Genomic DNA, 27,779 nt, shown 5'->3' with positions numbered 1-27,779 from the left:
TGTTGCATAAGATGCAGCAACTCTGGACAACTTAATTTGATTAATTAGAATATGTTGCATGTTCATCACTTCTGCATGTTCTTTTAAACTACGGAACCCTGTGACTGTGCAAGTACGACAGACATATGCATTCTATTCCAATAATGTGAACTCTTTGCAAATAACGTTTCTCACAAGAAAGGTAAGCTAATGTATTTCTTTTCTGGCTGTTGTAGCGCATACAGCAAAATGTATGATTTATTTTTTGTCCGTCTTACTCTACTAAAGGAAACAAAGACAGCGTATAATCAATAGTTTTTTTATAAAGAAACTGCTGTAACCAACGGAGAACTTTCCCGTTATAGGCTCATATTTCTCCCTTCTTTATTGCTTTCACTGTAGCAAAACACAGCTCGAAGCATTTGTGAAGAGTTGGCGTCGTGTTCAACGACGATCAATCTTGACAGGAAATGTCACACAATCCAAAACATAACCTTCGTCTCGGATTTTCAAAGTGAAGACCAAATCCCCATTCTGAAATTAAAAAGAAGATGCTGTAGGTTCTTTTATTGTTGAAAGAACGATGATCCGGCTGTCCCGAAAGTCTAAGTACACTACATGCGGAAGAATAACCAAGAAAAAGCAACGACAATGAAAAAACAAGGTTAACACGAACGCTTCAGACACAGTCAAAAGACACAATCCAACAGCCGTACTTTCATTGACACAGCTACAACATCGACCAAAACAACAACAGCAACAACAGTGCTTTACAGGAAAAGGAGAATGTTAGAAATACCCGCCGTGGTTGCTCAGTGGCTATGGTGTTAGGCTGCTGAGCACGAGGTCGCGGGATCGAATCCCGGCCACGGCGGCCGCATTTCGATGGGGGCGAAATGCGAAAACACCCGTGTACTGAGATTTAGGCGCACGTTAAAGAACCCCAGGTGGTCGAAATTTCCGGAGTCCCCCACTACGGCGTGCCTCATAATCAGAAAGTGGTTTTGGCACGTAAAGCCTCATAATTTATAATGTTAGAAATGGAGACGCAGTATACTATTCAACTGTACCTGGACGTTCGAATAATTTCGTACAGCGACAACGATAGCAGGCTTTGAGGTATGTCATCGCTTTTCGGCAAAAACTCCTTGTGCTTTCTTTTTAATATTGTTGTTATCAATATTATTGGAACTGTAACTTCAAAACGTAGCGAGAGTGCCCACATGTGTTCATAAGTGACGCCTTTATTTTGCCCTTGTCGTTATACTGAGCCCGTGTTTGGGCGCTTGCGTTTCTCTATCGTGAATTTATTATCTCTCAGACTCTCATAAGGTTAACCGCATGCTAAGACCATTGAGGCTAACAAAACCAAAGGATTTACTTACTTTTATCAATACCATATAGATACATAAATATGAGAAGCACAACTTCGCGGTTATGAAGGTCGGTCCGCAGCTCGAAAGTGTTGGGTAAAAAAACGAAAGATAACCGCGTAGTTGTGTTTCTCATCGTACTAAATGCGTTATAATTACATCGACCTAAATACTTAACGCTTCTCGCTGGCCCACCAGCCAACAATGTAAACACGTCTTACGTCCAAAAAGTTGGCCGTCTCGTTCCTGCGCATATATATATATATATATATATATATATATATATATATATATATACGTATGATCTGCTATTTATGTGCTATGAAGGATGAAGACCTTAGCTATTTTTCTACTTCGGGGTTGCCTTCAGGCCTTTATTTTTTCAAGTGAGGCATTTGCAATTCCAATGCCATCATAAGCAAAGCTCGCGCTTTCTCTAACTGTTCTTGCTGGCAACAAAAGTACTATACATATACTTACCCCTATGCAGGATTCGGCAGATGGAACGTTAGGCAGCTTGAATGTAAGGTGGGCGGTGTATCCACCTGGTCTTATGGGGTAACTGTTGTTCCACTCTGAACTCAGTCTTACTTCCACAGCCGTCGTGACGTAACAGAACCTCGCTTCTCTGCGGAGAGTAGATACGAATGTATTGATGAAGCGAGTTCAAGGGAAGCTGAATCCACAGAGCGAAGCTATGCAACGCTTACTCTCGCAGCTTCACGTGTCACCAGACCTATCCATGCGAAGTGAAAGGTGGGAGCTTTTGCCAATCATTCTTAAAGCTGGAGTGATAGGAATGAAACGAGACAGGCAGTTACCTATCACAGATTACTATATTTGCTGCCCTACACTACGAGATGAAGAGGCAGAGAAAAAGGCAGCAGCCGCATCCGATAACAGCACTTCATAGCTCGTAGCACAATGAACACAAATGACGGCTAAGGCCGTTTGCACAGGTTCTTCGACCTTAAAGGGGCACTAGAAATAAGCACTAAAGTAGTTCAGGTTGTAATTCAATCTTCAATAACTTTCTTCTCGTTCATTTCAGAGTAATAATCTTATTTCGCCGTATGTTGCTGATCTCTCTCAAGAACTTCAGAACTCAAAGGCTCTAAGTTGTGCATATGACACTGCTTTAATATTTAGCGTCGACTCACTCTCCACTCTTCTGATGGAATGCGTTCTTCCTGTTGAATGAGCGGGGCAGGTCCTCAGCTCTCAAATTCCCTTGCCTTGGATGTGCAATGTGATGTGCCTTTGATGTACAATTCCCTTGCCTTTTCTTTACATCATTCTGTTTGCACCATTAATTGATTTAGGTATTGTGTTTTGATCTTTTTCACTAAATGTTTCCGTGAGCAATATATCATTGTAAAGTCTATATATTTTATGAATGTATACGAACGTATCTTGTATATGCCTTGTACTCAAATTCTGCCCGTCCTGCAAGGACCACAATGTGGTATGCAGTATGTACTAAATAAATAACTAAATAAATATATTATCTGATATACTGCTTGATTTATCAAATATTTCGTCTCCGTTTTTAGAACACAATTTAACTTTAAACAGCGAAAAAAGCAAATATGCTGTTTGGCGCTCGAGCAGAAAAAATGTCGACAATAGTCAAATAAATATTAGTTCAAATAACTTTTCCATTCAATAAGTTGCTTGTTTCAAGAATTTGGGTGTCATATTTCGACCAACATTTACACTGGGAAGCTTACATTCATAATCTCTGCCAGGAGGTTGCCTATGGCTTTGCATGCTAATTAAAACTAAGAAATATTTACTGCTGCAAATGTTTAAATCATTGAATTTTGCGTTTTGTCATAGCCATATTGGTTACTGTCTCGAATACTGAGGCGTACGTGGTATACCTCACGCACTTACATTGCTAAATCTACAGATGAAGGCTTTGCAAACAATTACTTCGTACTCCGCTAATTATGTATTCAAATATATTTTCCAAAGAAAACGCGTATTGTCGGCGAGGGCACTAAGCAGCCATGATATCTCCATTCCAGACAATGACCTTTCACGGACAAGCTTTCCTATTCCCCGAAGCATCTTTTCCATACCAGCACGGAGTACAGGGCATGCTTCCAAAAGCAACATTCACCGGCCATAGTGTTACAATGTAGACGACGAAAGAGTTATTGAATTCTATGGTAAAATGATTACAATATGTTACTCCTGGTAGTTAGGAGCCCACGTAACGTCAAGGAGAGTTACAAATTGTTTCTTCTCAGAACCTGCCTCACTAATAGATTTAATTTGTTTTGTGTATTCCTGTGCGCTTGTTAGCAAGGCTACAAGTTGAACCATTTTATCAAGGTTTTTTGTTGAAAATTCCCCAAGTTACCTATAGGAGTCGTATTCTCTCACTGGACCGAAAACTAGCCTTTCTTGGATACCTTGCCCGACATTTGTGTTCTCTTTTCGGTGTATTTGAAAAATGAAGTACTTTTTGACTGAGTGATCGATAGCTAGATCGATGGATTGATTTATTGCTTGATTACTATAGTGAGTGAGTAAGCGATTACTGGACAATAAAATAAAGCTCAAAGTTTCATGCTATTTAATTTCACGCCTGAGCACTCAATGTGAGGTCACAGATTTCAAAGTATTGCTTCGTAGTATGGCCAGCCGTGGCTCAACATAAGCTGTCGAAACTTGCGAAATTCAGTCTTAGGCTCCTTTAGAAGGCAATGTAGCCCACGTTAACCTATAAGAGATTACCTAAGTGTGAGCAGACGTCGTCACAATCGCTGACGTCATTGCGAGCTGTTGCGAAAGCTTCAAGGTGGTGTCACCACCGGTCTGTCCTTGTCGAGTCTCGTCTGACTTCAGAAGCTTGCTTTCATGGTAACAGTGGTTATTTTGGCGTTGTATAAAGGTTTTTGCTAAGACGGCTCAAGTAATTTTTTTTCACTTTATGCATTCGTTGGGCTCTGCTGCGATAGCTTATCAGATCGGCATTTGAAAATGGCTTGCTCCGACAGTAGTCTATGATCAATGCGAGTGAGCGCATTGTTAAGCTCGCATCTCTGTACATGCACTGTAGTAAGGAGTCACGCAGAACGTGTTTAAAAGTCTCCTCGCGATCATAGTCATCGCAGATTGCCTTGTAGACCATTCCAATGGGAAAGGCAAAAGACCTCGTTATTCCTTCTTAGAGACTATAAATGTCCGAGGGTCATGAGTTCTCTCTTTCAAAAAAGAAATATGACAGAGGAAGCAGGAAATGCGAATCGCTGTATATTCTCATTCGTCCAGGTGCACTGCATGGTGACTTCAGCGAACGTTGCGATAGATGAAATACATACGAGCTAACCGAGATAATAACGAACTACGCTGAGGCTATACCTGTCGTTTCTATTTGTTCTTAGATGTTCTTAGCTAAATTGTTTACATAAAAAAAAGAAACCTAAGAAAAATTCAATGCAGGGAAGTCATAGCTTTTTTTCTCTCTATAGTGCCCAGGAGTCAGGCATTTTTTCTTCAGAAAGAAAGGCTACAATACATTTTTTGTGTGCGGAAATCAGAAGTTACGACACATCACGGGGTAGCTTTGAAAACAAAAAAAAGTTAAAGTAAACATGCTGGATAAACGCTACAAGCCTTACAGCCCATAAGAAACAACAAAATGCACATACACCGCACTGCCTTACAGCGAGAGATAAAAAGAAGTGCGCAAAATGAAAAGGCGTTCACCTTTTTTACAACCTTTACGCTTCAACAAGTGTAACATGCGTACAAACAAGAGAGCTTAATATTCCTTGCTAAAGAAAAAATGTCCTAGTTTCGCGAGAAAGCCTACGCGGTGATTGCGATAGCAAATTAGTGGGCAGCTATACGAAGTAGGATAGTAGTTTTATCGGCCGCATAGACTTACAAACATAGGCACGCAAACTAAATTAACAAGAATGGTTTCACGCGCGAACAAGCAAACGAACACATTTCACTCGATGACCACGCAAACTCGCTGTCAAAGCGCTAGAGTTAGGTAGCGCGGCAGCCGCAGCGAGCGAAACAAACTTCGTGCTGCGTCTCGCATCAACGCGAACTAACCCCCGTATGCAGAGATGCAACTTAAGTCGAAGCACATGCTTGACTTGATTTAGATGACGCCTGGCGTTAACGTGCCCAAAGACGCTCAGTGCGTTTCCTTCGGCGCGTTCCCGATAGGCGTCACTCGGATCAAGCCAAGCATGTGCTTCGACTTAAGTTGCATCTCTGCATACGGGGGTAAGCCACGGAAACAGCTCGCGCTGATCTCCCCCTCCCCCCACCACACATACACAGATGGCTCTCATGATACAGCGGCCCGGGCGGGCGGGCGCGGCTCAATCTCGCGTACGAAAGGGAGGAAAGCGGGGAGGAAGCGCGCCGTCTTGCGCCGCGCGCGAGGCTCCGAGGGGAGGGTAGGGAGGATGGCGCATTCTACTCCGGGCGGCCTCCCTGGCCGCCCGGAGTAGAATGCGCCATCCTCCCTACCCTCCCCTCGGAGCCTCGCGCGCGGCGCAAGACGGCGCGCTTCCTCCCCACTTTCCTCCCTTTCGCACGTGAGATTGACCTGCGATCGCCGACTCACCCTCGCATGCTTTCACTCGCACATATAGCACACGGCGCGCGGCGACGACATTGTCGCACTTGCACTATACACGGAAACTGACGACGATGGTGATGCCGACTGCGTCGCCAGAAATGCGCCAAGAGTGTTCAGATAGGCGCAATAAAACAAATTCACCTTACTGACACCACATTACCGTGATGTGGCTGTGTCTGGATATATCTTGGTTCGCTTCAATATATGGTAACGTTTGCCGCTCGCACACTCTTCTACGTCACTGTAGGAAGCAATACACAATACAGCAATGCCTGGAACTGCAAACATCGTATAATTTATATTTCCTCAACGTTTGGCTGTGACTGTGTTGCTTTTTCTGCAAGCCAGATGGTCTTACTTTACTAATGATTGTGTCGCGATTTTTCCTTTCTGTGTGGTGGATGTTTTTAGTTTAGTATTCTTCCGGCACCCTTCCGCCGTGTGCATTATACAAGGGAACTTGTAGTACGCCTGCTTCCTTCTGTAACCCAATGTTTGCCTTTTAGGGGTGGAAATAAATAAATTAAGAATAAACAACCAATGATTAAACGGATAAATAAATTAACAATATATAACTACTGCGACAAATCGAAGCGGCATAAAAATCTCGCAGCACCTGAGTTATTACTTTCTCAAGGGTCTCAAGCATGATGTGTTAAATCATATATTGGCAGTCACTAGAGTCTAGTGGTAGATTCCATGGCAGCCGTGATGTGATGCGCTTTAGTAGTGATGGCGAGGTCGTCCCTAATACAATTGGCAATAATCCTTACTTCGGCAGACAACTGTAGAAGCACGGAAGTTGCTCTCCTTTTGTTGTGTTGACGTATATTTCCAAGACGGGATAGCTTCCAAAGGATCGGAGAACTTGGACTCTCACGTCCACGGCCACCTGCTGTCCCAACTCTGCGTTGTCGATGGTGACGCTGTTGATGTCGATAATTGATAAGTCCGACCCTGCGACAACGTGGCACAACCGAGAAGGCCAGATAAATTGATTCTTACAGACCAGTATCTGCAGCGCTGTGAAGAGGCAGCCATCTTTTCTAGCGATTGCGGGAGCTGGCGGAACGAACTGGTGTTATGGTGCTCGGCCTGTTATCATCGCATGCGTGCCACCAATGTTTTCTCGGGCATACGCTGCTAAATTGTGTACTTCAAACTTCTCGAAAATACCGCGGACACAAAAAATAGGGGGAAGTTACTAGGGTTGAGGATTGGGCGAGTTGGTATTGCATTCTCGAACTGGTACAGCGCAACATACAAATGAAGAAACCAACCGAGCAGGCCAGACAACGTAACAGAGCGCTGAGTTCTAACAGGTTTATTGGAGAGTTGCCAGAAATATTTACTTACAAGAAAGCATCAGGAGGAGTCGTCACGACACTTCAAAAACCATCACTGGTTATGGTGTTAGGCTGCTGAGCACGAGGTCGCGGGATCGAATCCCGGCCACGGCGGCCGCATTTCGATGGGGGCGAAATGCGAAAACACCCGTGTACTTAGACTTAGGTGCACGTTAAAGAACCCCAGGTGGTCAAAATTTCCGGAGTCCCCCACTACGGCGTGCCTAATAATCAGAAAGTGGTTTTGGCTCGTAAAGCCCCATATATTATTATTATTAAAACCGTCACACCGATAGAAGGCTACACCATCATGGGTCACAGAACGCGCCATTCTGTCCTGCAAGGTGAATAAACTTACTCGAAGGAAATGCTCCATGCCATAAGACGTTTTCCGCGTCCACTGCAGCATGACACAGGCGCCATACTTTATTTCTTCCTTCTATGCAGTTTTTTTATATAAATTAAGCACCACGCCATTCTTTACTGCCTTTATATGTTTTTTTTTCGGACAGAATCTTTGTTTCCTAAAACTTGACGCGACATCACCGGCATAGTAGAGTGAGCCCAAATTCCTCAGCTTTACAGTAGAATTGCAAGAATTGGCACGTATGCTCTCAATGGCTTTGTCGGTAGCCACCCCGTCAAAAACCAGCAGCCCCAACGATGGTCATGCCGGCTAATGATGACGAGGTTGGAGATTAGGCGCGCTTGCTCTCATGGCAGGCACGAGATTAAGATTCCTGGATTAACGAAATGCTCTTACGACAAAGTTGTTCGCAAGAGCTTTCTTTTAGCCAATCTTGATGCTGGGAAATAATATTCAAGGCGGCCAGCCAATGGTAAAAAGCACACAAGAAAGAAAAGCTTCTTCGAGTCATCCCCTGGTCTGTATAGGACGCCACATAGCGCAGCACTTTGCAACAATTTCTTCGCGAGGTTTAACGCTCCTAGGTCACTGTGGCCACCAGACACCGCGGAGTAGGGTTGCGGATTAGTTCTCACTGCCAGGGGTTCTCTCACACGAACCGAAATATCAGTATACTAAGGGCAGCGCATATTCACCAATGAAATGTGGCCATCGCGCGTGGACATTCGAACCTGCGACTTCTTGCTCAGCAGTAAATCTCCATAGCCACTGAGTCACCACGGATGGTCAGAATGCCTTAGGAACTCGCTCTGTTTTGAAACGTAATTGAAATCCATCGCTTTTCATGGAATACGGCATGAAGTTTGTCTACAATACAAACAATCCATACTTGATATCCCGTGTGCGAGTCCAGAGGAAGTATCATAGAAGAGAACAACAATAAAGAATTACGTCTCGTGGGCCCCTGCAACCACATTACGCGATTACATTCCCTGCTACCACATTTTTTTTTCGTGATCTCTTGTAAACGATAACTTGTAGTTGATTTTTTTATAATGCGCACACATTGCGTCATTCGGGATACTTTGTTCTTCTTTTCTTCTAATTTGTTCAGTCCCATCACAGTTCTCTACAATGTCAAGGGCAAACCTGTGCGGAAAGTTAACGCTGTTGAAAGCATTCTAAGGTGGAATTGAATGGCGACGACACACAATGGCAGATGCATAATTGTATTCCACTGCCCCACCAATGTATCACAGCGTATTCTGATTTGAAGGCGACACCCCTGCAATTTTCCGGCTATGGGATGGCCGGATGGGAAGACTGCCCTAGTTGCAGGGAAATTTTATCCTAACACAACACATTGAAAAGGTGACTTTCAAGAAGATAAAAAACTAGACATGATGCTTGCTGGTACCTGGATATGATAAGGCATGTCATCGTACTTGAAAGCAATAGGTTTGACACTCAACGCGAGAGCTTAGAATAGCGCACTGTTGATCGAGTTAGTTAGCCATGTTTATGTAAGAGGAAAGCATCATAACATTCACGCCCAATAAACGAGGGAATCGCAACAAAAATTCGACTGCTAATAAGACTTTTTTCACACAGGAATAGTAAAAAATACCCATATTTTAACCAATACCCCGAAAAGCAGATAGCGCAAAACAGACAAGAGCAAACCACGACCATATCTAATGGTCTATATCTAAAGAAAACTAATGGTCCATGGAAAAGTAATACTTTCACAAATACGTTTCGCTAGATTCTTTTTCTTAAAGTTAGAATACCACCATAACAACTAATTGAATGGACCATTGTTGATTTGTGAACGTTCTTAATTTACGAGTACCAGTTACGACAGAGATATGTAAACCAGGAGTATGAGAGTTCTGGTCGAGAAAAGAAAACTGAAAATCCACGACAAACTTACGAGGACACCTCGTCACATTTGGGCTTTGCGACGAACAGGCTGCCAGGTGTATGGCAACCAAGAAGCTAAGGCAACCGATTTTGTGCATATTCGTTGTCAGTCGGGGCATGCTTTGTGTTCCGTGACAGGGCTGCCTACGTCTCTCAAGCACCGCTGTTGCTCAGGTAGAAGAGTCGACGAGAGTGAAGGAAGTGTAAAGACCGCTCTGCTTTATTAAATCCACCTTCGTCTCTCTACAAAGTTGCTGATGTTTTATTCGACATGTCAGCAGCATACGTCACTTCCGGTGCCCGCCCCCTGTGGTTCCATGCTTGTGCGCTAGGGCTTTGATTACACTCACTGAGTTGATGTCCATTTCGGTTAGTTAGCCTTCCAGCTTTACTTATCATCTTGATTATAGAAGTTGCGCCAAGTAGTCTAAATTTACATATTAAAGCCTGCACACGTAATTTGTTGACTGTCAGTTGACAGTCTCTCAGATTGATGTTTACTTTTATCTTAACTGAGAACAGTTTGGCTATATAACGAGTGCTTTATGACCACACGTGCCCAAATCTTAGTCGCGCTGGCGTGGCATTTGGAGAGGTCAATGGTTTCAGGAAGCTTCTTTGATTTACTATCGCCCTGCACGGGCAGCTCTTGACTTTATTGCGCTTCAAACAGGCTCTTGATCTCTCTGGTTCCAAACGGGTACAGTTAACGTGATGCTCGTGAACGCTTACGATAGCAAGCAGAAAAATAAATATACTAATGCGTTGCCCATTGCTCAAGGAGAGACGTAGGATGGAACCCCGATGGCACGTTTCCATGACGATGCAGTAGTGGTTCCATCTTGTATTTCTATAAGCAAACGTGACATTGGGGTTTTTCGAGACAGACTACTATCGCATGTTCTTGCTGGGAACTTGCTCCCTTGCGCCAAATTTTCCTGTTTGCACATTTCGCTTTTCCTTTCTCTCATCTCTTGCTACATCCGCTTGTTGCTATATGCTCAGGCGCTCACGGCCGCTGGCTAAAGAAAAGAGCCAGAAGATTAACAGTTTCGCTCGAGAGGAATATGGTCGCTTGCTATATTTGGTAATATATGGTTGTTATTGCCAACGGAGAAAAAATACGTCAGTACGTTTCTTCCTGCGTCGTCTTCTGCAACAGACGATGAAGCCACGACAGCGACATGAGAGCTTCATAACTGTCAAACAAAAGCAACGTACACCATTCTTTATGTACACTTTCCGGCTCCATCATTGTACTGTTATGATCCTAAGTGCGTGGCTCAATTCGAAAAAAATGATGGGTCGTTTTTTTTATTTGAATCTTGGGTCGAACGAGTGCAGCAGTTCATTTTCAGTCACTGACAGGGAACCGAGACGACGTTTATATGCCTCGCCTGGTTGGAGACATTGGCAGTTAAATGCCGGATTTCCTGCGCAGTCTTGTCGAACAATCGCACAGAATGGACGACGTCTTTTAGGTGCTTCCATAAATGAAAACACGCAAATACACGCCTTCCTTTTCCTTCGATATGGTGACTATGTCCAACCGTAATCCAAAGTTCGGAGCTGCACAGAGATGCATCCACCGCGGCATGCAACCGAACCCTAGCGGCGTAGTACTTAGCAATACAAGGGCGTAGCTGAGGTCCTACCACGGTGGCTTGAAAATAGCCAGCGTGCCGTGTTCCCATTTCATCTATTTGAGAGGTAACTTAAGAGAAAATCTCAAATTTGCGACTTATTTTACAGCGCGTGGCGTGCAACTAAGCGTTCGGCAAGTTCTGACAAGGCACTTTCTTCGGCGCTGTCATGGCCTCTCGTGGATAATTTCTTGTGCCCTTGGCGCTGAAAGTTGCAGGCTAGTTATCGGGCACCACTTTTCTTTTTTCAAATTCTAGAAAGGGCTACATCGGCCAACTGTCCTTGTTGGTTCACCGCTGTCACGTGGGGGAGCACGCTTTGCTTGTTTACTAGGTTTACATACTCCGTGGAGTTAAAAATTTGGAGGACGCTTGAGCTTCACCTATAAGAGTGGAACGCGATAGCGTTCGAAGACCCTTACTGTTTTTCATCTTCCCGGAAACTGCAGCTTATGAACCGTAACGTCTACCGGGAAGCGCTGGCTGCGAACGCTATGCACGAAGGCGAGCTTTCTGGTAGAAACGCGGGCGCTTGCGTGGGTCGATCTACTATGATTGTTTCGCACTTTTAATGTTTCACTCTGAGAAGAGCTCACATGAAGGAAATGTGCTGTCGGTGTTTTTTTTTCATTACAATAGTTGTGGGCTACCATTCTCAAAATTCTGAAGAATAACTTTGTAAATAATGAAAGACGAGGTGTAGGCAACTTTGGTGGTCGAGAAATGGTTGAGTAGGCGTGGTTCGGAATTTGGTTCGAAATTCTTTTTTTGCTGAGGCGATGTCCGACGCCGGATTTTCTGCGACACGGGCTTCTTAAACACTATGGCGTTAATATAACGCATTCCCCAGGAAAAGCTTCCCACACCGCCCACGCAGTGAAATCGGCAAGCGAAAGAAAGTCCACTGTCGCGTTGCTACGCCATGCACGCGCGTAGGCTCAGACGACTAGATGCACTCCAGAGGAAACGCACAATCAAACGCGACGCCGAGCTTTCCGTCGGTATGGTGGCGTCATCTAGTTGAGGCTCCTGCAAACAGTCCCTTTCCCGAACCGTAGGTCTTACATGGAATTTTACAATGAGCCATCGGATCCATGCCACAATCGGAGTGAATCAACTTTACACGTTGTCCATAAGAGCTTCCTAAATGTAAACGCTTGTTCTAGCATCATATTTTGGTTATTTTTAGAGTTACAGAAATTAGGGGCAGCTACATGGCAGCGCCCTTGTATTTGGCGCGTTTCGCGCCCAGCTTTTTCTCGAAATGTATGACAATCTCACTCCGTTGCCATTTCTGTGGCAAAAGCGCGAATGAACTGGCGCAAAGTGCGTGTTGTCCGCTCGTGTTGTAGACGCTGTCAATCACACGCTTCGTGGTTTGTAAATTTCTAGTTTCTTCCAATTACGGCAGCGGTTGGCCATGTTTGTCGTCGTCATAAAGTGTTTCGCCTACGAATGCTACTACCAAATCGACGGTGGCGAAAAAGGTGATCTAGATACCGTCAAGTGAACGCGATCGCTTCGAGAATAACGACTTGCATTTATGCACCCTATTGGCTGGGCCAACTTCGAGCTCACATTCTGGGCCAGACTTGTCATGGTAACTTGCAGGTATGTAATGTACATATTGAGCCTTGCGTAGTATGCTGCGCCTCATCCCTTCGTAGATATCATACTACAGTACACTGGACATGTTGCTTTCTTTTTGCATATTCTTATATCGTTCCTACATTACGTGTATTTAGTATCTACAGACACTATGTGGTCATGTCTTGTGCCTTCGCGGACCATACCAGGAAACTTCCAAAAAACTTTGTGTATGAAACCTACAACATTTAGGACAGCTGTCCTTTAGGGATACAAAAAACAAGGACCAAATAACATGGAACTCAAGCATGAGAAGTCGCCTTTAGAAGCCACCTCAGTTTCAATGCTTACCAACTCTACTGGGAACCAGCTCGCTCGCTTTTTTTAACGTGATCCGCGAAACGGCGGAGCCACTGTCTTGCACTCACGCGTTTACCAGTTCAGAAGTGCTGTGTAATTCATCACCATATGCAGTAAGATTAACGTTCAAGGGAACATCTCACCCAGGACCAATTACAGCCTCTGCGCACAAATATGGAATTACGAAGTTCCGACAGTTGCAGCCCAAGTACGCACAAAAGCTGGCGTGCACCGGTGAAGTACCCAACCGTACTGTGTTTTACTAGTTAATAGCGTGTGTAAGTCTTGCCATTTTTTTAATGGCGTTTACTCGAGCGTGTGGGAAGCGACACCCTCAAGATCATGGCACAACCACTGGTTTATTGTATTATGGCGATGACACGTTTTAGCCCGTTCCGTCATCACCTAGGTCGCTGATGGAGACGGCGCAATGCTAAAGGCGGTGGCTTCAGCACTGCCTGCATGGTTTTAGTACAGTTGCCAAAAACATAGTCACTAAATTAAGAATCAAAGATGTTTTGGTAACAAATAACCTCTACAGTAACATTGCGCTTTTGAACGACTGCCGGCACAATTACTGTGACTACTTTTTTTTTTAAATAGCTTATTAATGGGTGGCAACTATTAATATGGGAAATTTACATCCGTGAGCGATTTCTTCATGATAGTGGCAGTGACATCACAAGGAAGAGGAAGCCGAATAGCCGTAAAAATGCAGCCCGACACGGCTAGCCGGCGTCCAGACCCGGGACTTCCCCACATCAGTATTAAACCAGTGTTGAAACCCTATCAACATCATCAAGGTGTTGTCAAAAAATGAACCTCTTTGCCCTGCTACTTTCAGTATTCACCGAAAACCTTGAAACAAATTGCAAAAGAAGTGTTCATTTGTCTCAATGTATCAGTTCAAGAATGCTGGGGGGAGAAGAATCTTCTTACAGTTTCTAACTCACGCCTCCCATTTTCTCCAAACACTTCCATCATTATAATATAGTACTAGCGATGTTCATGTAGTCGAGCCTCACAAGTCGACATCTGGCTTATGTTCACAATCACTTGTATCACCACACTTCAAAGAAATAGTGCTATAAAATTCGTTATGACTGGCAGAATCATGCATGTGGCTACGGGAATGAAAACGTTGTTGTGAAGCATTGTCAGAGAAAGTTTGTAGTGCTTACATTGCCCAAAATTTTGTTTTAACTATAGCAACAGTCTACAGCAAGTACGCCATCCGACAATATCACACCATCGTGGTATGTGCGAGATATGCAAGTAGCCGTCATTTCTTCCTCCAAACTCAGGCGTGTCAAAAGAATATTGTAAATTTTAGATTCCATTGAATGAAACCAATTCTGCATGCTTCCGGCCTTCCCAGCAGCTCTGGGACACAGCAGCTCAGTTCGCGTTCTACTGTCTCTCACAATAGCTTGTTGGCACCTACATCATACGGCAAAAAATAAATGGATCCGACATAATGAGGTTTAAAAAGTATATAGGAGAACGATTCAACATGGGAACATGAAAATATTAGTCTTTATTATTCTTCACGTGCTGTTAAACTCCTTAGTAGCATTTAGGGAAACAACGTCAGTCACACGATGAATTCATACTTACACGCATTAGTGTCCTCACTACAGGATCGCGTTCAATACGCGCAGATAACTCCATAAATGATGTATCAACAGACAGGCTAGTAATGTTCCAGAACTGGCCGAGCTTGGCGTAATAGTTCGACTCAGCGAAACGGCAGCACTGCCTGTAATGCCTGATGTAGGACTTGTAGCTATCTAAAAATGACGAAGTCTTTCTTGCACAGTGCCTCAGGACTTCATGAACCGCCGCCTCGCACACTGTCCTCGAGCGAGCGATGTACTTCGTGACCCCATCGTCACTGAAGTTCCCGTGATGATAGACAGACAGCCTCGTTTGAAGGGGCAAGAGCCCGCGCCTCGTGTATTGTGTGTTTTGAGGGTATTCGAGGCAGTGATACCTGCAAGGCACTCGAACGCTTCCGACAGAACCAGCGCTAATGCGCTCCGCCTCGCCGACCATGGCCGGCATGCTGAAATTCGGCATCGGAACCATGAGCTCGTCGATGTCGACGTGCACGTGGTACTCCATTTTGGACAAGGACCGGAATATGCAGTCGTACAGAGCGGGCATCTGGCCGCGAGCGTGGACGTGGTAAACTTCGCCAGTAGTGTCCATAATAAGCTTGAAGGGGATGAAGGTCACATCGACTCCCAAGGATTGCATCCGGGAGACTAGATGTTTCAGGTCCGAGGTCACATTCAGGTCGTAAAAGAAGAAACTTGTCGCTCCCACGGCCCGGTAATGCGCAATGAATTCAACGACCTTCCACAGGCCTACGGAACCGTACAGAGGCCTAACACATACGGCGCAACACTTCACAGGGGATTTCTCTGGCGGCCGATGCAGTCGGAGCCACCGCAATGAACGCGCTCGTGAATGTTGCGTCGCGACTGCCACTCTTATGTCCTCATCCTCGAGAAATGCTTTCTTCGGTGGTGGGCACAGTATCAGGGCGTTCCTAAAGCTCGGATTATAATAGGTCCACACCAGTCGGATGTGGGCTCTGAACTCGATGGTCGTCTTGGAGGTCCGAATGATGCACACCAGAGGTGGGTGTACGATGGGAGCGCCATTTGCTTTTGTCTCGTTGCTTCGCACGAGGCTGGTGATGTGAATGGCGTGCTCGTTAGTGGTGGCCAGGAACGCGGAAAAGACGTGGATGTGGTCTGTGATGGCGTGCCACGACTCCTGCTCCGTCCTCGGAGATCCTTGAACATGAAGACGGAGTCCTTGCACGAGCTTTTCGTCCCACAATCGGAAGTTCTCCTCCGCTGCAATGTCCGGCTCGCCGGGACAGGCTCTCCCTGCGTGTAATAACCCGTTCAGTAAGCGAGTGACTTGACTGCGTCAGTGAGGCACCGCTGTGAATGCGTGCTCGTGATTGTGCGAGCGAAGAATGGCCATTTTTGTGGAAGACCACGCATGACTTCTTACGTAGAGGCCAGGCCATTATTTGAAATTAGCGAAATGATGGAAATGATAGTCGTGTAATGTTTTTGGAAGCGGGGATAAGAAAATTGCCATTACCCTATCCTCAGCGCAGGAACATTACGTATTGAATTTCGCTAAGCACTGGACCGGGAATGCTGAGGAACGGAAACGTCTAGCAAACTTCGTTTAGTTGTGTGAAGCAGGTGAGCGCTGTCGACCCCGGCATGGGTTACCTTTATTAGTGAGAGAAATGCACCTATAAATGTTCATGGACAGTTGAAACATGAACGAGGGCATTCTAATGAACCTAGTGATATATTTGAATTAGTAAACACAATGTTTGGGAATATTCAGGGCGGCATGACTGCTAACGATACAAGAAGGCGTCTTTAAAAAAAGCGTTGATGTCAGAAAATTAAATTTCGTTGGATTTGATATTGAAAGAATGCTGGAACAATTTCATTAAGCTAGCGCCAGGGCTAGGCAATATCGAAAATGCATCGATTTCAGGTACTGTCTTAATTTACCTTCTAGTATCTTGTATATGTATGATGATACATTCGGAAAGACGTGTGTCAGTGTTCGTGTCTTAAATACACCAGCAGATGTATCGTGGATATTAACATACAAGATAAATCTATCGCAAGACCCACGCAGATGCCCATGGACACTGCAGACTAATAACTTATGGCAAATAAAGCTCATTCCAATAGGCGACAGTTTTATGTATTCTGTTATTTCTGACAACCAAACGCTACCAGGAACATCAAATACATGTCCGTCTAGGGACTAGGCTTTATCCAACCCAAATAATGGCGAGTTTCAGGTCGCCTCATTCTTCACGAGCAAATAGATCGTTCTGCAGCGCCGCACAGAATATCAAAAGCAAGCGTGGTTACCCAAAGCTAAGAGTCGTCATTATTATTCGTCAAACGATCAATCAGCCTTACCTTGTGAACAACATAAAACTAATATCAGTAATGCTTGACAACTCTGACTTTTTCGGAAGCGCGTAGTAATTGTAGCATCAAAGTCGGCGAGCTCTCTAAACGCACTCTTCTGCTAGAAACTCCGTTGAACCAGCTTCGAGGTATATAGACTGAAAATGCGTCATGAATTGCATTCATGTCCAAGAGTTTTTTCACACTTCATTTTCCACGTTCTGCAAACACACTACCTGGAGCAGCAAAGGATTTTCGGAGCACTGTAATTGGGGGCGAACTTTAGCGACGCCGATCCAGTCAAGGCTAATTGCCTGAGCGGATGCTCTGTAATAAAATACGAAGGGGCGAAATCAGTAAAGCCGAGAACGATACTTTCTATTGAACTTAGCCCACTAGCGGCGGTTACCCGGTGACCGCTGTTGCACATGTCCCTGCGCACGTGTTTGAAGTCACGTGTTGTTGTTCGAAGTCATTAAACTGAACGGACATTTTCTGCGTGATTATTTAACGGTAGCTGCATCGCACTTCGTCATCGCTTTGCCAACAATGTATCTACGTCCAGCCCAGGCCAGCGCCATATACGGTTCACATCTCTTTTCTTTTTTTCCTACTCAGTTTTCCGCAATAGGTAAGATGTTTAGGCTAAATTCGTGGTCTAGGGTGCCCCGCGATGGAAGTTCTCGACGTACAGTTCAGTTGGTCCGGCACCGGTTCGGCGGAAGGAGTTGGTGGAGTGGGGCACTCCGTAGTTCCAAATTGCCGCAACGGTGGCGCCACCGGAGACGTCACGTCGGGCGTCAGGTACATTGTGGCTAGCAGGGCAGCAGCGCCAAACAGGGCCAGTCGTATCAGCCATCGCACTGCGTCGTGGAGTAACAAAGAGATTTCGCACATGTTTTATGCCAGTCTGTATGTGAAAATTTTTCGAGCGCCACTTCTACAGCGTATTGTGGGCTCGGGCAGATTTCCGGTGTGAAAGATTGCTACGCAGACTCCTTAGTGGGGCTTTTCAGATAATGCGGAACTTTTATTTCCGGTCTCGCAATTTGCACTCATGCGGCGAATGACGTTGATTAATCGATTGGCTGATTTACGCACACCGCGGCTCAGTGTGCCAGGGATGACGCAATGCGATGCAAGCATTGCAATGACCTATGGAAATTGCCGAACTGGTGAAGCTAATTAGTCGCAATAATTCTTGTTGTGTGAAACCAATTTAACGGCATTTATTCTGAACTAGGGTTAACTGATGTAGGCGAATTACATTTTTAGTATGCGCAAGTGTGCGCATACGAAAACATTGTTGATTGGCAGGTATATTGAAAGCAACCCCGGCCCTGAGCTCGAGGAAATCGCCAACTTACCGAAATCGCTTCCGACATTAAAGATATCAAAGAAAACTGACTAGCGGATATACATAGCAAGCTTGACTTCATTAGGAAACTTGATGCTGAAGTCACCGCATGCCATACAGAAATGGCTTGTATGAATAAGGTAGTTAAGAGTCTTGAAGATAGAATAGACGACCGAGAAAACCGCAGCAGGAGGTCAAACCTAATTGTTAATGGCCTGCCATAAATGGAAGATGAAACAAGCGAAGCACTAGACGAGGCCATAAACGAGGAAAAAATCGCAAAAAACCTTGAACTCGGATCTGTGGCCATTGAGCGCATACATCGCTGAGGAAAACAAGCACCAAACAAACGAGGCCAGTCATATTTAAATTACTAGCACCCCTAGATTAGCGCTTGCAGCAAAAAAATTTCAAACAGAAATCTAAATAAGCGAAACGCCACTACTTGAACAGTGTACTCCACAGCTTTATAAAGAACAACCCACATAGATTCTGGAACGACTTTCGCCCAAAAATCACACTCACAACTCAGCTCATGTCAAGTGAAAAAGCCGATAAAGCCAATAGATATCACCAATTCTTTCGTTCGGTCTTCACAAAATATAATGGCGTTATGCCTGAGTTACAAGGACTGTTTCCACTAATGACCCACTCATTATCACAGACGCCGGTGTCTAGACACTAAAAAAGCAAGTGGTCCGGACAATATACCCAACCAATTTCTTAAAAGGTACGCACATTGGTGTAGCAGATACCTCGGCCTTATTTTCCGTAAATCCCTTTCAACAGCAAAACTACTCAAAGATTGGAGAATAGCTAAAATTATTCCGATCTAGAGATCTGGAGATAAATCCATTGAATTAACTTTCAGACCAATGTCGTTAACGAGCACCGCATACAAACTACTCGAACGTATAATTATAAAACATTTAACTCTTTTGTTTTTGAAAGTGAAGGCATCCTGTCCCCTAAGAAGCATGGTTTTCGCAGGGATTTATCGACCATAATTAACCGAAGTCGTGCACGATCTCGCGCTAGGTATTGACAATCACAGCCAAACGGGCATAATCCTACTTGATTTTTCTAAAGCGTTTGACTGTGTTTCTCACCGCAAGCTAATAAATAAACTAAAAAAACATTATTTGAGACGGAAAATTGTTGCATGGATTCGTGGATTTTTGTTTAATAGGTGTCAGTTTGTTATTTTCGAACATATCACGTCAGATATAGTACCAGTTACGTCAGGAGTGTCCCATGGTTCCGTGCTCGGGCCCTCGTTATTTCTGCTGTATATTAATGATATAACTACTAACATTAATCATATAACTACTAACATATAACTACTAACATAAAATGAGGTTATTCGCGGATGAGTGTATCATTTATAGAATATAGAAAAATTAAAAATTATCAAGAAGACTACTCCCTTAACAAATCACTTAGTACTATTACAAAATGGCGCTCAGAGTGGCAGATGATAATAAATGTGAAAAACCAGCATGTATGCCTATAACGAGGAAAAAAGAACCTTCAGACTTTTGCTACACCATAAGTGGCACAGCTTTGACTTAAGTAGAGAAATATAAATATCTAGGCTTAACAACAACGTCAGACCTAAGGTGGGACGAGCATACCCCACATTACATCATCTGCTATGCAAAAGTTATTTTTTCTTCGCAAATCACATCAACTGGCACCCTTGTTAACAAAGCTCCTACCATACAAAACATTCGTTAGGCCTATCCTCAAATACGGAAACACTGTATGGTTTCCTCATACCCAGCCTAACATATATAAAATAGAAACAGTACGAAGGAAGGCCATTCGATTTATCCATAACAAATTTATACGGGAAGACTCTTTCTGTAACCTTCTAGCAATTTCTGGACTTCTGACGCTCGAAGCACGAGCGAAACACGCTCGTTTAAAATTTCTTTTTCAACTCCTGCATAATTATTTCAAAATTGACATTTCAAATTTCATTTCTTATTCACAAACACGACCTATCGGGCACAAGCATACAAATACGTTAGTAGAGTATAAATATAATAATGATGTGTTTAAATATTCATTTTTCCTAGTTGCCATCCGTGAATGGAGTATGTGAACGCCTCTTACCACTAACGCTGAGTCACTGTCTCAGTTTGAATTAAAGGTTGAAAAAAATCTCCTAGCATGTTAAAATTGCTAGTGCTAATATTAGATCATGCAAAACATCATGTATTTGTACCCTGTGTAAGTAGTCGTGTACGCAGCGTCGAATGCCTAAATTGCCATTTTATTCTATCTTGAAAATTAGCAATATACTTGTGCTTGGTGTGTACATTATTTAGTGTAAACTGTCTACGTGTAAAGTGCAAAGCTGATGTACTGCGTGTATTGCTTGATACTTAACGTGAGTGTTCTTTGTATATGTATATATATATATAGTGCCCACCTGCTATTGTCTCAGTAGAGACTGGCAGTATTGTATATATATATATATATATATCCTCTCCTCGCGTAGGAGGTTGGTGCCACGCGGTGTCCTTCATTTCTCAGCAATATAGTCGAAACGATCCCGGTCTGCAGCCAACATGCTAACGTACGAACGGTTAAAACATAACCGCGCACCAATTTAATCTCAGAACTCCATAACACACCCCGCCGCGAAACTAGAGCACAAAAACTCGCAGCGCCGAACTCGAAGGACCCCTCAGCGGCGTTCAGTAGGGCATTAATACTTTCAGTCACAATTCATAAAAAGTGCTCAGGTGTCCTCGGATGTTTTGTCCGTTCCGCTGAGACCAATGTATGTCAGTGTACGAGACCAGTCACACCAACGTACGAGACCAATTGTTTGCCCTGTCCGCAGCAGTTCAGGAGCGCCAACATGCCTGAGCAGAACGCTCGTGTCAGCAGCGGACGCTAAACGAGGCCTTGGGCTTAGTACAGCCGATTCAGCGAAGCATCGCGGTGTGTTCGCTTGGCTTCGTTGTTTTTCCATCGAAAGACGATCTGCGCCTCTGAAGGCCTATTTAACTGTCATGCCGTGGGCGCGCTGGTTCCAGGAGAGCACGACGATGGAGATTTCACGCCTCTAACGTCTCTGAAATTGCTATTGCAATGAAACATTGTGGCAGCAAAAGCCTGCGACGACTATCCATGAGGCGAATAGCATTCGTCTCAGAAGAATGCTATTAATTTCAAGAATGTTTAAAGCATTTTTTTTGCAATTAGGATTGCTGTGAACCCCCAGACGATGGCACATTTTCACACCGCAGTATCTCCGGTATCGGCCAGCGAAAAGGGTTTAGATAGCCGGAAAGAAAACCGGCCTGACAGTTTCAAAAAAGCCATTCGCTATGAAACGCATTTCTGAAGACAAGCGCTATTGGCCCCCGATCCTTTGTAACTGCGCACTTCGTGCAACATCCGGGCAAGCAAGCGGAACTTCACTGTGAAAGCGAAGCAGTAACTATCCATTCTGCTTATGGCAGCGCTTAGTCAAATACGATGCACAAATATAAAAAGAAGTGGCCTATAGCAGATGCGCAGTGCATGAACTTATCTGTACTTACTGCGCGAAACACCGGACGCTGTCTCAGGCGGCGCGGGCCCGTTTAAGTCAGAGGCCGACTTTTGGGCCGTGGCGGGGAGGGTCATACTTAGGTACAGTCCGGGTAGCGCTGGCCTAGTGTTGAAGGCGCTCGTTGATAAGGGCTTTTCGTGGTAGGCTGCTGCACCCTCCGTCTAGAAGCAGAGAATATCCACGGGAAGAACCCTCGGCGACAAATTTGTAGATGTAGGTTCCTGTGATACACTAGGGACAAATTCTTGAACTCGAACTGCACGCTGTCACTGCATCTTCTTCTTCGAATCGAATACTAACTAGATGGGAACCGGTCGCGAGGTGCGCGTGCTGTAGTCACAAACGAAAGACGACAAAGGCACTGACGTACGAGAAAAAAAAAGAAACAGTAAACGACAGAAGAAAAATTCACCGATCATTACTATGCTTCCTAATGCGAAATGTGAACGCGACTCTGTGCGTGCTTTCGTTTCGCGATACACTGAGGCAAAGTATTTGAGGAAGCCTTGCAGCGGAGGCGGCGATCGTCGAAAATCTGACCTGCGGGCAAGCGCGCCGGCTTTTACACGTGACTCCTCCGAAGTTCCAGTGTAATCACTGGTGCCGCTTCGCTTCCAGGAAGTACTACGCAATTCGCGTCACACACACAATCAGATCACAAAACAGTCGTAAACCATGACAATCTAAACAACAGCGAACGAGACCAAACCGAGCAAACCGAACCAGCGCAAGCGAGAGCTCAAGGGAGTAGACGACAGTAGGAAACTAGCGGTCCGGCTGTAACAAGATAAGAGTACCCATCGAGCGGTTGGGCGGGTCCGTATGAAAAAGTTACAGGCTCATAATTACCGATATACACCGCAGTGTAACTTTCTACGGCACGTTTTTAAGGCAACACCGCGTTCACTAGACGCGCGTTTGTACCGCTTCGAACTCGCATCGAACTCGTGGCTGAGTGGTAGCGTCTCCGTCTCACACTCCGGAGACCCTGGTTCGATTCCCACCCAGCCGATCGTGGAAGTTGCTTTTTATTTATGAAGTGCCTGCCGTGATTTATCGCTCACGGCCAACGCCACGGACGCCGACACCGACGGCACCGGCTTTTCTGCGACACGAGATCCTTAACGCTATCGCGTTAAAAAGTTTCCCGAGCGCACGTCAGTGAAGGGGCCGCTGTCACTGGTGTCTGCCCTTCGCAGCTCCCGTCTTTATTCATCTGGCGCTGCGCGCTTGGTCTTTCATACTTTGCTGTTCTGTTGTTGCACTCGCTGCTGAGCACGAGGTCGCGGGATCGAATCCCGGCGATGGCGGCCGCATTTCGATGGGGGCGAAATGCGAAAACACCCGTGTACTTAGATTTAGGTGCACGTTAAAGAACCCCAGGTGGTCGAAATTTCCGGAGTCCTCCACTACGGCGTGCCTCATAATCAGAAAGTGGTTTTGGCACGTAAAACCGCATAATTTAACTTTTTTTTTGTTGCACTCGGTTACGCCGAGACTGACGCCCACGCTCGCCGTAGGAGCGGGTGCTTAAGAGCTGCATTCTGAAACGTGCGAAGATAAAGACGAGAAACCGCGGAGCGTCTGATGCTGTGAGCCTGCAACTGGGAAGCTGTTCAATTAGCGTGCAGAAGAGGCATAGTAACCATTTAGACGCGAAATAACGAAGACATACACACTTTCGACGTCAAGATCAAATCTGATGTCATCCACAGAAGTGCAGCACTTACAATTCCCTTGGAGCAGGAAATTTTGCAAGGCAGGACTGCCAGAAAGGACACCAACAAGACTGCAATGTGGATTCCCAACCCTCAGCAAACACATGCAGCAATCTATACTGGCAGTTTTTATTTTGTGCCATTCCTGCAGCATATTAAAAGCAATGGGACGTTACTTACTGTACTCTCGGTGTTTCTCCTCGCATAGAAAAAATTCGCAGTTTTGCGAAGGTGATGCATCGATTGCCATAGTCAATTTGCTGACAGCTATACGAAGTAATGATAGTACATTTAGCGGCCGTGTAAACTTCTCAACAATCGCTTGCTAACTAAATTATCCCGGCGACGGCGGCCGCATCTCGATGGGGGCCAATAGTGTAAATATCTGTGTACTTAGATTTAGGTGCACGTTAAAGAACCCCTACGTAGTCCCAATTTCCGGAGTTCCCACTACGGCGTGCCTCACAATCAGATCATGGTTTTGGCCCGTAAGACCACATATTTTTATTTTTATTTTATTTTCCTAACTAAATTGACAAGCACGATGTGAGCGCGCACAGCAAACCTGAACACATCTCACTCGATGACCGCGGACACTCGTTGTCGAATCGCTGCCGTGAGGAAACGCGGCAGCAACAGCGAGCGAAGTGACCTTCGTGCTGTTCCCACATCTATGCTGTCTATCGCTTCAACGCAAAGTAAGTGCCGAGAAAACACAGCACGCGCCAAGCTACGAGCCACCGGTGCACCTAGAATCTGCCTTAACGCAGATTCCTCTCAATATACGGCCGCGCGACCGCGTGCAGCCACCACATGGGCAGTTGCAGCCGGAGTGGAACGATGCCACCTCTACCCCCACCCCCACCTCCCGGTGTATCGCTCCCCCCCACCTCCTCGCCCCTTCGTCCCTTTCACGTGGGGGGAGATTGAGCCGCAATCGTGGCTTCCCTCTCAAGCTTTCACTCACACTTACAACATGGGACGAGCGGCGTCGGCTTTATCGCCGTTGGGCTTTATGCGGAACCTCACAGAGAAGCCGACGGCACAAATTCGCTTGGAGTGTCCGTATAACTGCCATCGCAAAAAAAGACGCTGCAAATGGGACAGCTCGGCCTGCGATTGAACCGTCCGTTGCTTCTGTGTTTCGAGGCTTCTGCGCTTGTACACTCACACATGGATGTATGCATCGCCACATAGAAACTCAATGTGAATCAAACCGATTTCATTGTTAATCGTAATTGTCATTTCATTTTTCACTTACTTCCTCATTTATGAATGTGTCTACTCAATTTTTTTCGCTCCTGTGTTTTGTTATAATAACGGTTTACGGAATCATATTGGATCTTAATCATTTTAATTTATTACCTACGTTGTGAATTTCTACGTTTATTCATTTAACGTGTATGGAAAATGTCCCACTTTTGGCCAATTCCCATGAGTGCAAGAGCTTAAGGTCATCATCATCATCATGTTTACGTCCTCCCCATTCTTGCATTCTGCTGTGTTCTTGTGCTTGGCATGGAAAGCATACAGCCTAAGACATTTGGAAAGGCAAGCGATGAGTCTTGAATTGCCAAGTTTTGTGGCTAATAACGTGCCTTACCTGGAAGCTGAAATTATACCGCTTGAGTCCAGATTGAGGCAACTTACTGTACTGACTTTCCTCATGTGTGCTCCATCATGTGTGCTCAAGGTGTATTAATCTATTTGATTAAAACGTGCTCATGAGAACCTCTAGCTGTCTGGCTTAAATACAACGCATTATGTTACACAACTTTATAAACGTTTTTCCAACTGTAGCTATTACAATGGCGGCAGAGTGAAAGGCTGAAGGAGCGGGAACATTGGGCCATTCTGAACACAGTTCTTTAAAGTCTACGTATTGGGACAGCGAAAGTGTTTCCATGGGAACGAGGGGTGCATACATTTCAGGCTTGGCGTGGCAATTAAATCTGTGCCTAGACCATCGCAGCATGAGATGGGTGCTTGTGCTATGTTGACGGCGCCTCTGAACCACCCGTGAAACAACCTGCACACTTATTCACCATGGAACGCATTCCAAGGAAGGGCAAGCCACCTGTTTTTGGAAACCATGATCTGTGCCACCGCGTTACCGCCACTCGGCACATCATTTGTTATATTCTAACTAATACAGATTGGTCGAATGATGTCACCGCTGTCACCACAGCGGAGATTCGCGACTTGGGCGTCACGTTTAGTTTCACTAATGGCCGCTTGTGGATCGCTTGTCGACGTGGGCGTTTTATTGGAGTGTGGCAAGGCATAGCGTTAGCTTGTGCTGTTCTTGTAATCAGACATTATACGCTTTTTACTCCAACATATTCCGTACATTAAAAAACCTGACACCAACTAACCTAATAATGAAGTTTGTTTAACCGATCCAACTTTTCACATGGAGTCAATATCGCTCGCTTCTCACACCACCACCGGCGCCTTAGCGTCTGGCTCGCTTGGCATTGGCCATAGGGCTGAAAGGGAGACCTTACCTCCGATGATCAGTGCTCGCCACCGGGACTTCCAACCTTCCTTTAGATGCCGAGGAGTCGTGAAGAGCGGACGCAGTGTTAAAAAAGAAGACGAGTAGCAAGAAAAAAAGGTGGCAGGGACGGTTGGTTCAAGGGAGCAAGGTGCAACCACGTTTTGCAAGGATATGGCAGCGTATGGATATGGATACTATGGCAGCGTTGCAAAAGTTGAACACGTGGCTCTATGCTGGCGCTAGAAAATGTGGACGTGTGGATGAGTGTTGAGGGAAGATTCACACAGTTTCGAGTAATAGCATATGGTGTTCTAGGTTATGCAACCATCACCTGCGTGGCCTTTTCTAAGGCTGCACTTAGTTTTCTTTGTAATTTATGCAGCAGCCAGAAAGCGCAGGTGTTTGCATATGGATATGGACGCAAATGCCCGCCCGGCATACGGCGCCGAAGCACGAGCTGCTTCAGCGACATCCAGTGTAAATGAGCAGGCAGAAAGATAGCGAGTAATGGTGAACCAAAGTAATAAAGCTTGATTCCTAAACTATACTTGAGGGGGGATGCTAGTCATAAGCCTCATAAAAAACCCTATATTTTAATTCTGCTTCCAAACATAGTTTGTTAAATAAAGCATGCATCCTACAAATTTCATGCTAATCTGATCAGCCTATCTAAACGAACGCAATCATTACGTTCAGGTGGGATAACAACACTCTGGCTGCCTTCCAGTAACTTCTGGCGTTCCGCAGGGGAGCGTACTTGGCCCTCTACTTATATTTGCTATATATTAATGATATTGTCAATGTGGTGAACACACCAGCTCTAATTCGTCTATTTTCTGATGATCGTGTTTTGTTTAGAGAAGTTACCTGCCTTACCAACCAATGTGACCTTAACTCTTAACTTAGGCAATGTGCTGAAATGGCGTGAGCAATGGGGAATGCTTCTTAATGCAACCAAGTTTGTCTATGTCCCCATAACGTGCAAAAACGTCCCCTTAGCCTACATTCACAATTAGGCTTCAGCACCTTTACTCAAAGTAGCCTGCTATAAATATTTAGTCTTAACATTAAAGAGTGACTTATCATGGAACTTGCTCATAAATACCGTCTGCTCTGCCACTTTTCGGAAACTATGCCTTCTGCGCCACAAACTCAAGACTGCTCAGCCTCGTGTTAAACTGCTCTCTTACTTTTCCTTAATTAGGCCAAAACTTGTGTATGCTTCCATAGTTTGGGAGCCTCACACAGAAATTAACATTAAGAACCTAGAAAGTATTCAATGAAAAGCAGTACGATTTATTTACAGTATATTTAGGGCTACTGACTCCCCCACTGCATTACTAACCGCAAACGGCATTCAACTATTCCACATTCGAAGAAAGAAAAGTTGGCTAGAGTTTCTTTCAAACATAATAAATCATAGGCTAACCTCCGACACCACAAAACGCGTATTCCCCTTGAAAAGCAGACCA

At 44.9% G+C, this 27,779-nt stretch overlaps 1 protein-coding gene and 1 long non-coding RNA gene across 2 annotated transcripts; both read right to left on the bottom strand.

The window, feature by feature from the left end:
- Window positions 1–1,838: 1,838 nt before the first annotated feature.
- On the bottom strand, window positions 1,839–9,742 carry LOC139050651 (uncharacterized). The gene is made up of 3 exons (XR_011508993.1): window positions 9,614–9,742; window positions 6,741–6,924; window positions 1,839–1,980 (listed from the first exon to the last, which is right to left on the bottom strand). It is a non-coding gene; the product is annotated as an uncharacterized lncRNA (long non-coding RNA).
- Window positions 9,743–14,711: 4,969 nt separating this feature from the next.
- Window positions 14,712–22,736, bottom strand: LOC139050564 (uncharacterized). Its single transcript, XM_070527103.1, has 3 exons — window positions 22,079–22,736; window positions 17,854–18,024; window positions 14,712–16,093 (listed from the first exon to the last, which is right to left on the bottom strand). Exons 1-3 carry the CDS (start codon window positions 22,161–22,163, stop codon window positions 14,784–14,786), a joined length of 1,566 nt encoding a protein of 521 aa, XP_070383204.1. The 5' UTR covers window positions 22,164–22,736; the 3' UTR covers window positions 14,712–14,783.
- Between the last annotated feature and the right edge of the window lie 5,043 nt (window positions 22,737–27,779).

The sequence above is a fragment of the Dermacentor albipictus genome, chromosome 10, assembly GCF_038994185.2.
Source record: "Dermacentor albipictus isolate Rhodes 1998 colony chromosome 10, USDA_Dalb.pri_finalv2, whole genome shotgun sequence".
Taxonomy (NCBI): Eukaryota; Metazoa; Arthropoda; class Arachnida; order Ixodida; family Ixodidae; genus Dermacentor; species Dermacentor albipictus.
This window is presented reverse-complemented; position numbering and strand designations above follow the sequence as displayed.

What these genes read in the sequence shown, in the direction of transcription:
- LOC139050564 (XM_070527103.1), bottom strand. Translation starts at nt 22,163, where the DNA reads ATGACCCTCCCCGCCACGGCCCAAAAGTCGGCCTCTGACTTAAACGGG. An exon ending in AGCGTCCGGTGTTTCGCGCA is followed by an intron (nt 18,025 to 22,078) that starts GTAAGTACAGAT and finishes TCCACGACGCAG; the next exon opens with TGCGATGGCTGATACGACTG. An exon ending in GGTGCCGGACCAACTGAACT is followed by an intron (nt 16,094 to 17,853) that starts GTACGTCGAGAA and finishes TATTACACGCAG; the next exon opens with GGAGAGCCTGTCCCGGCGAG.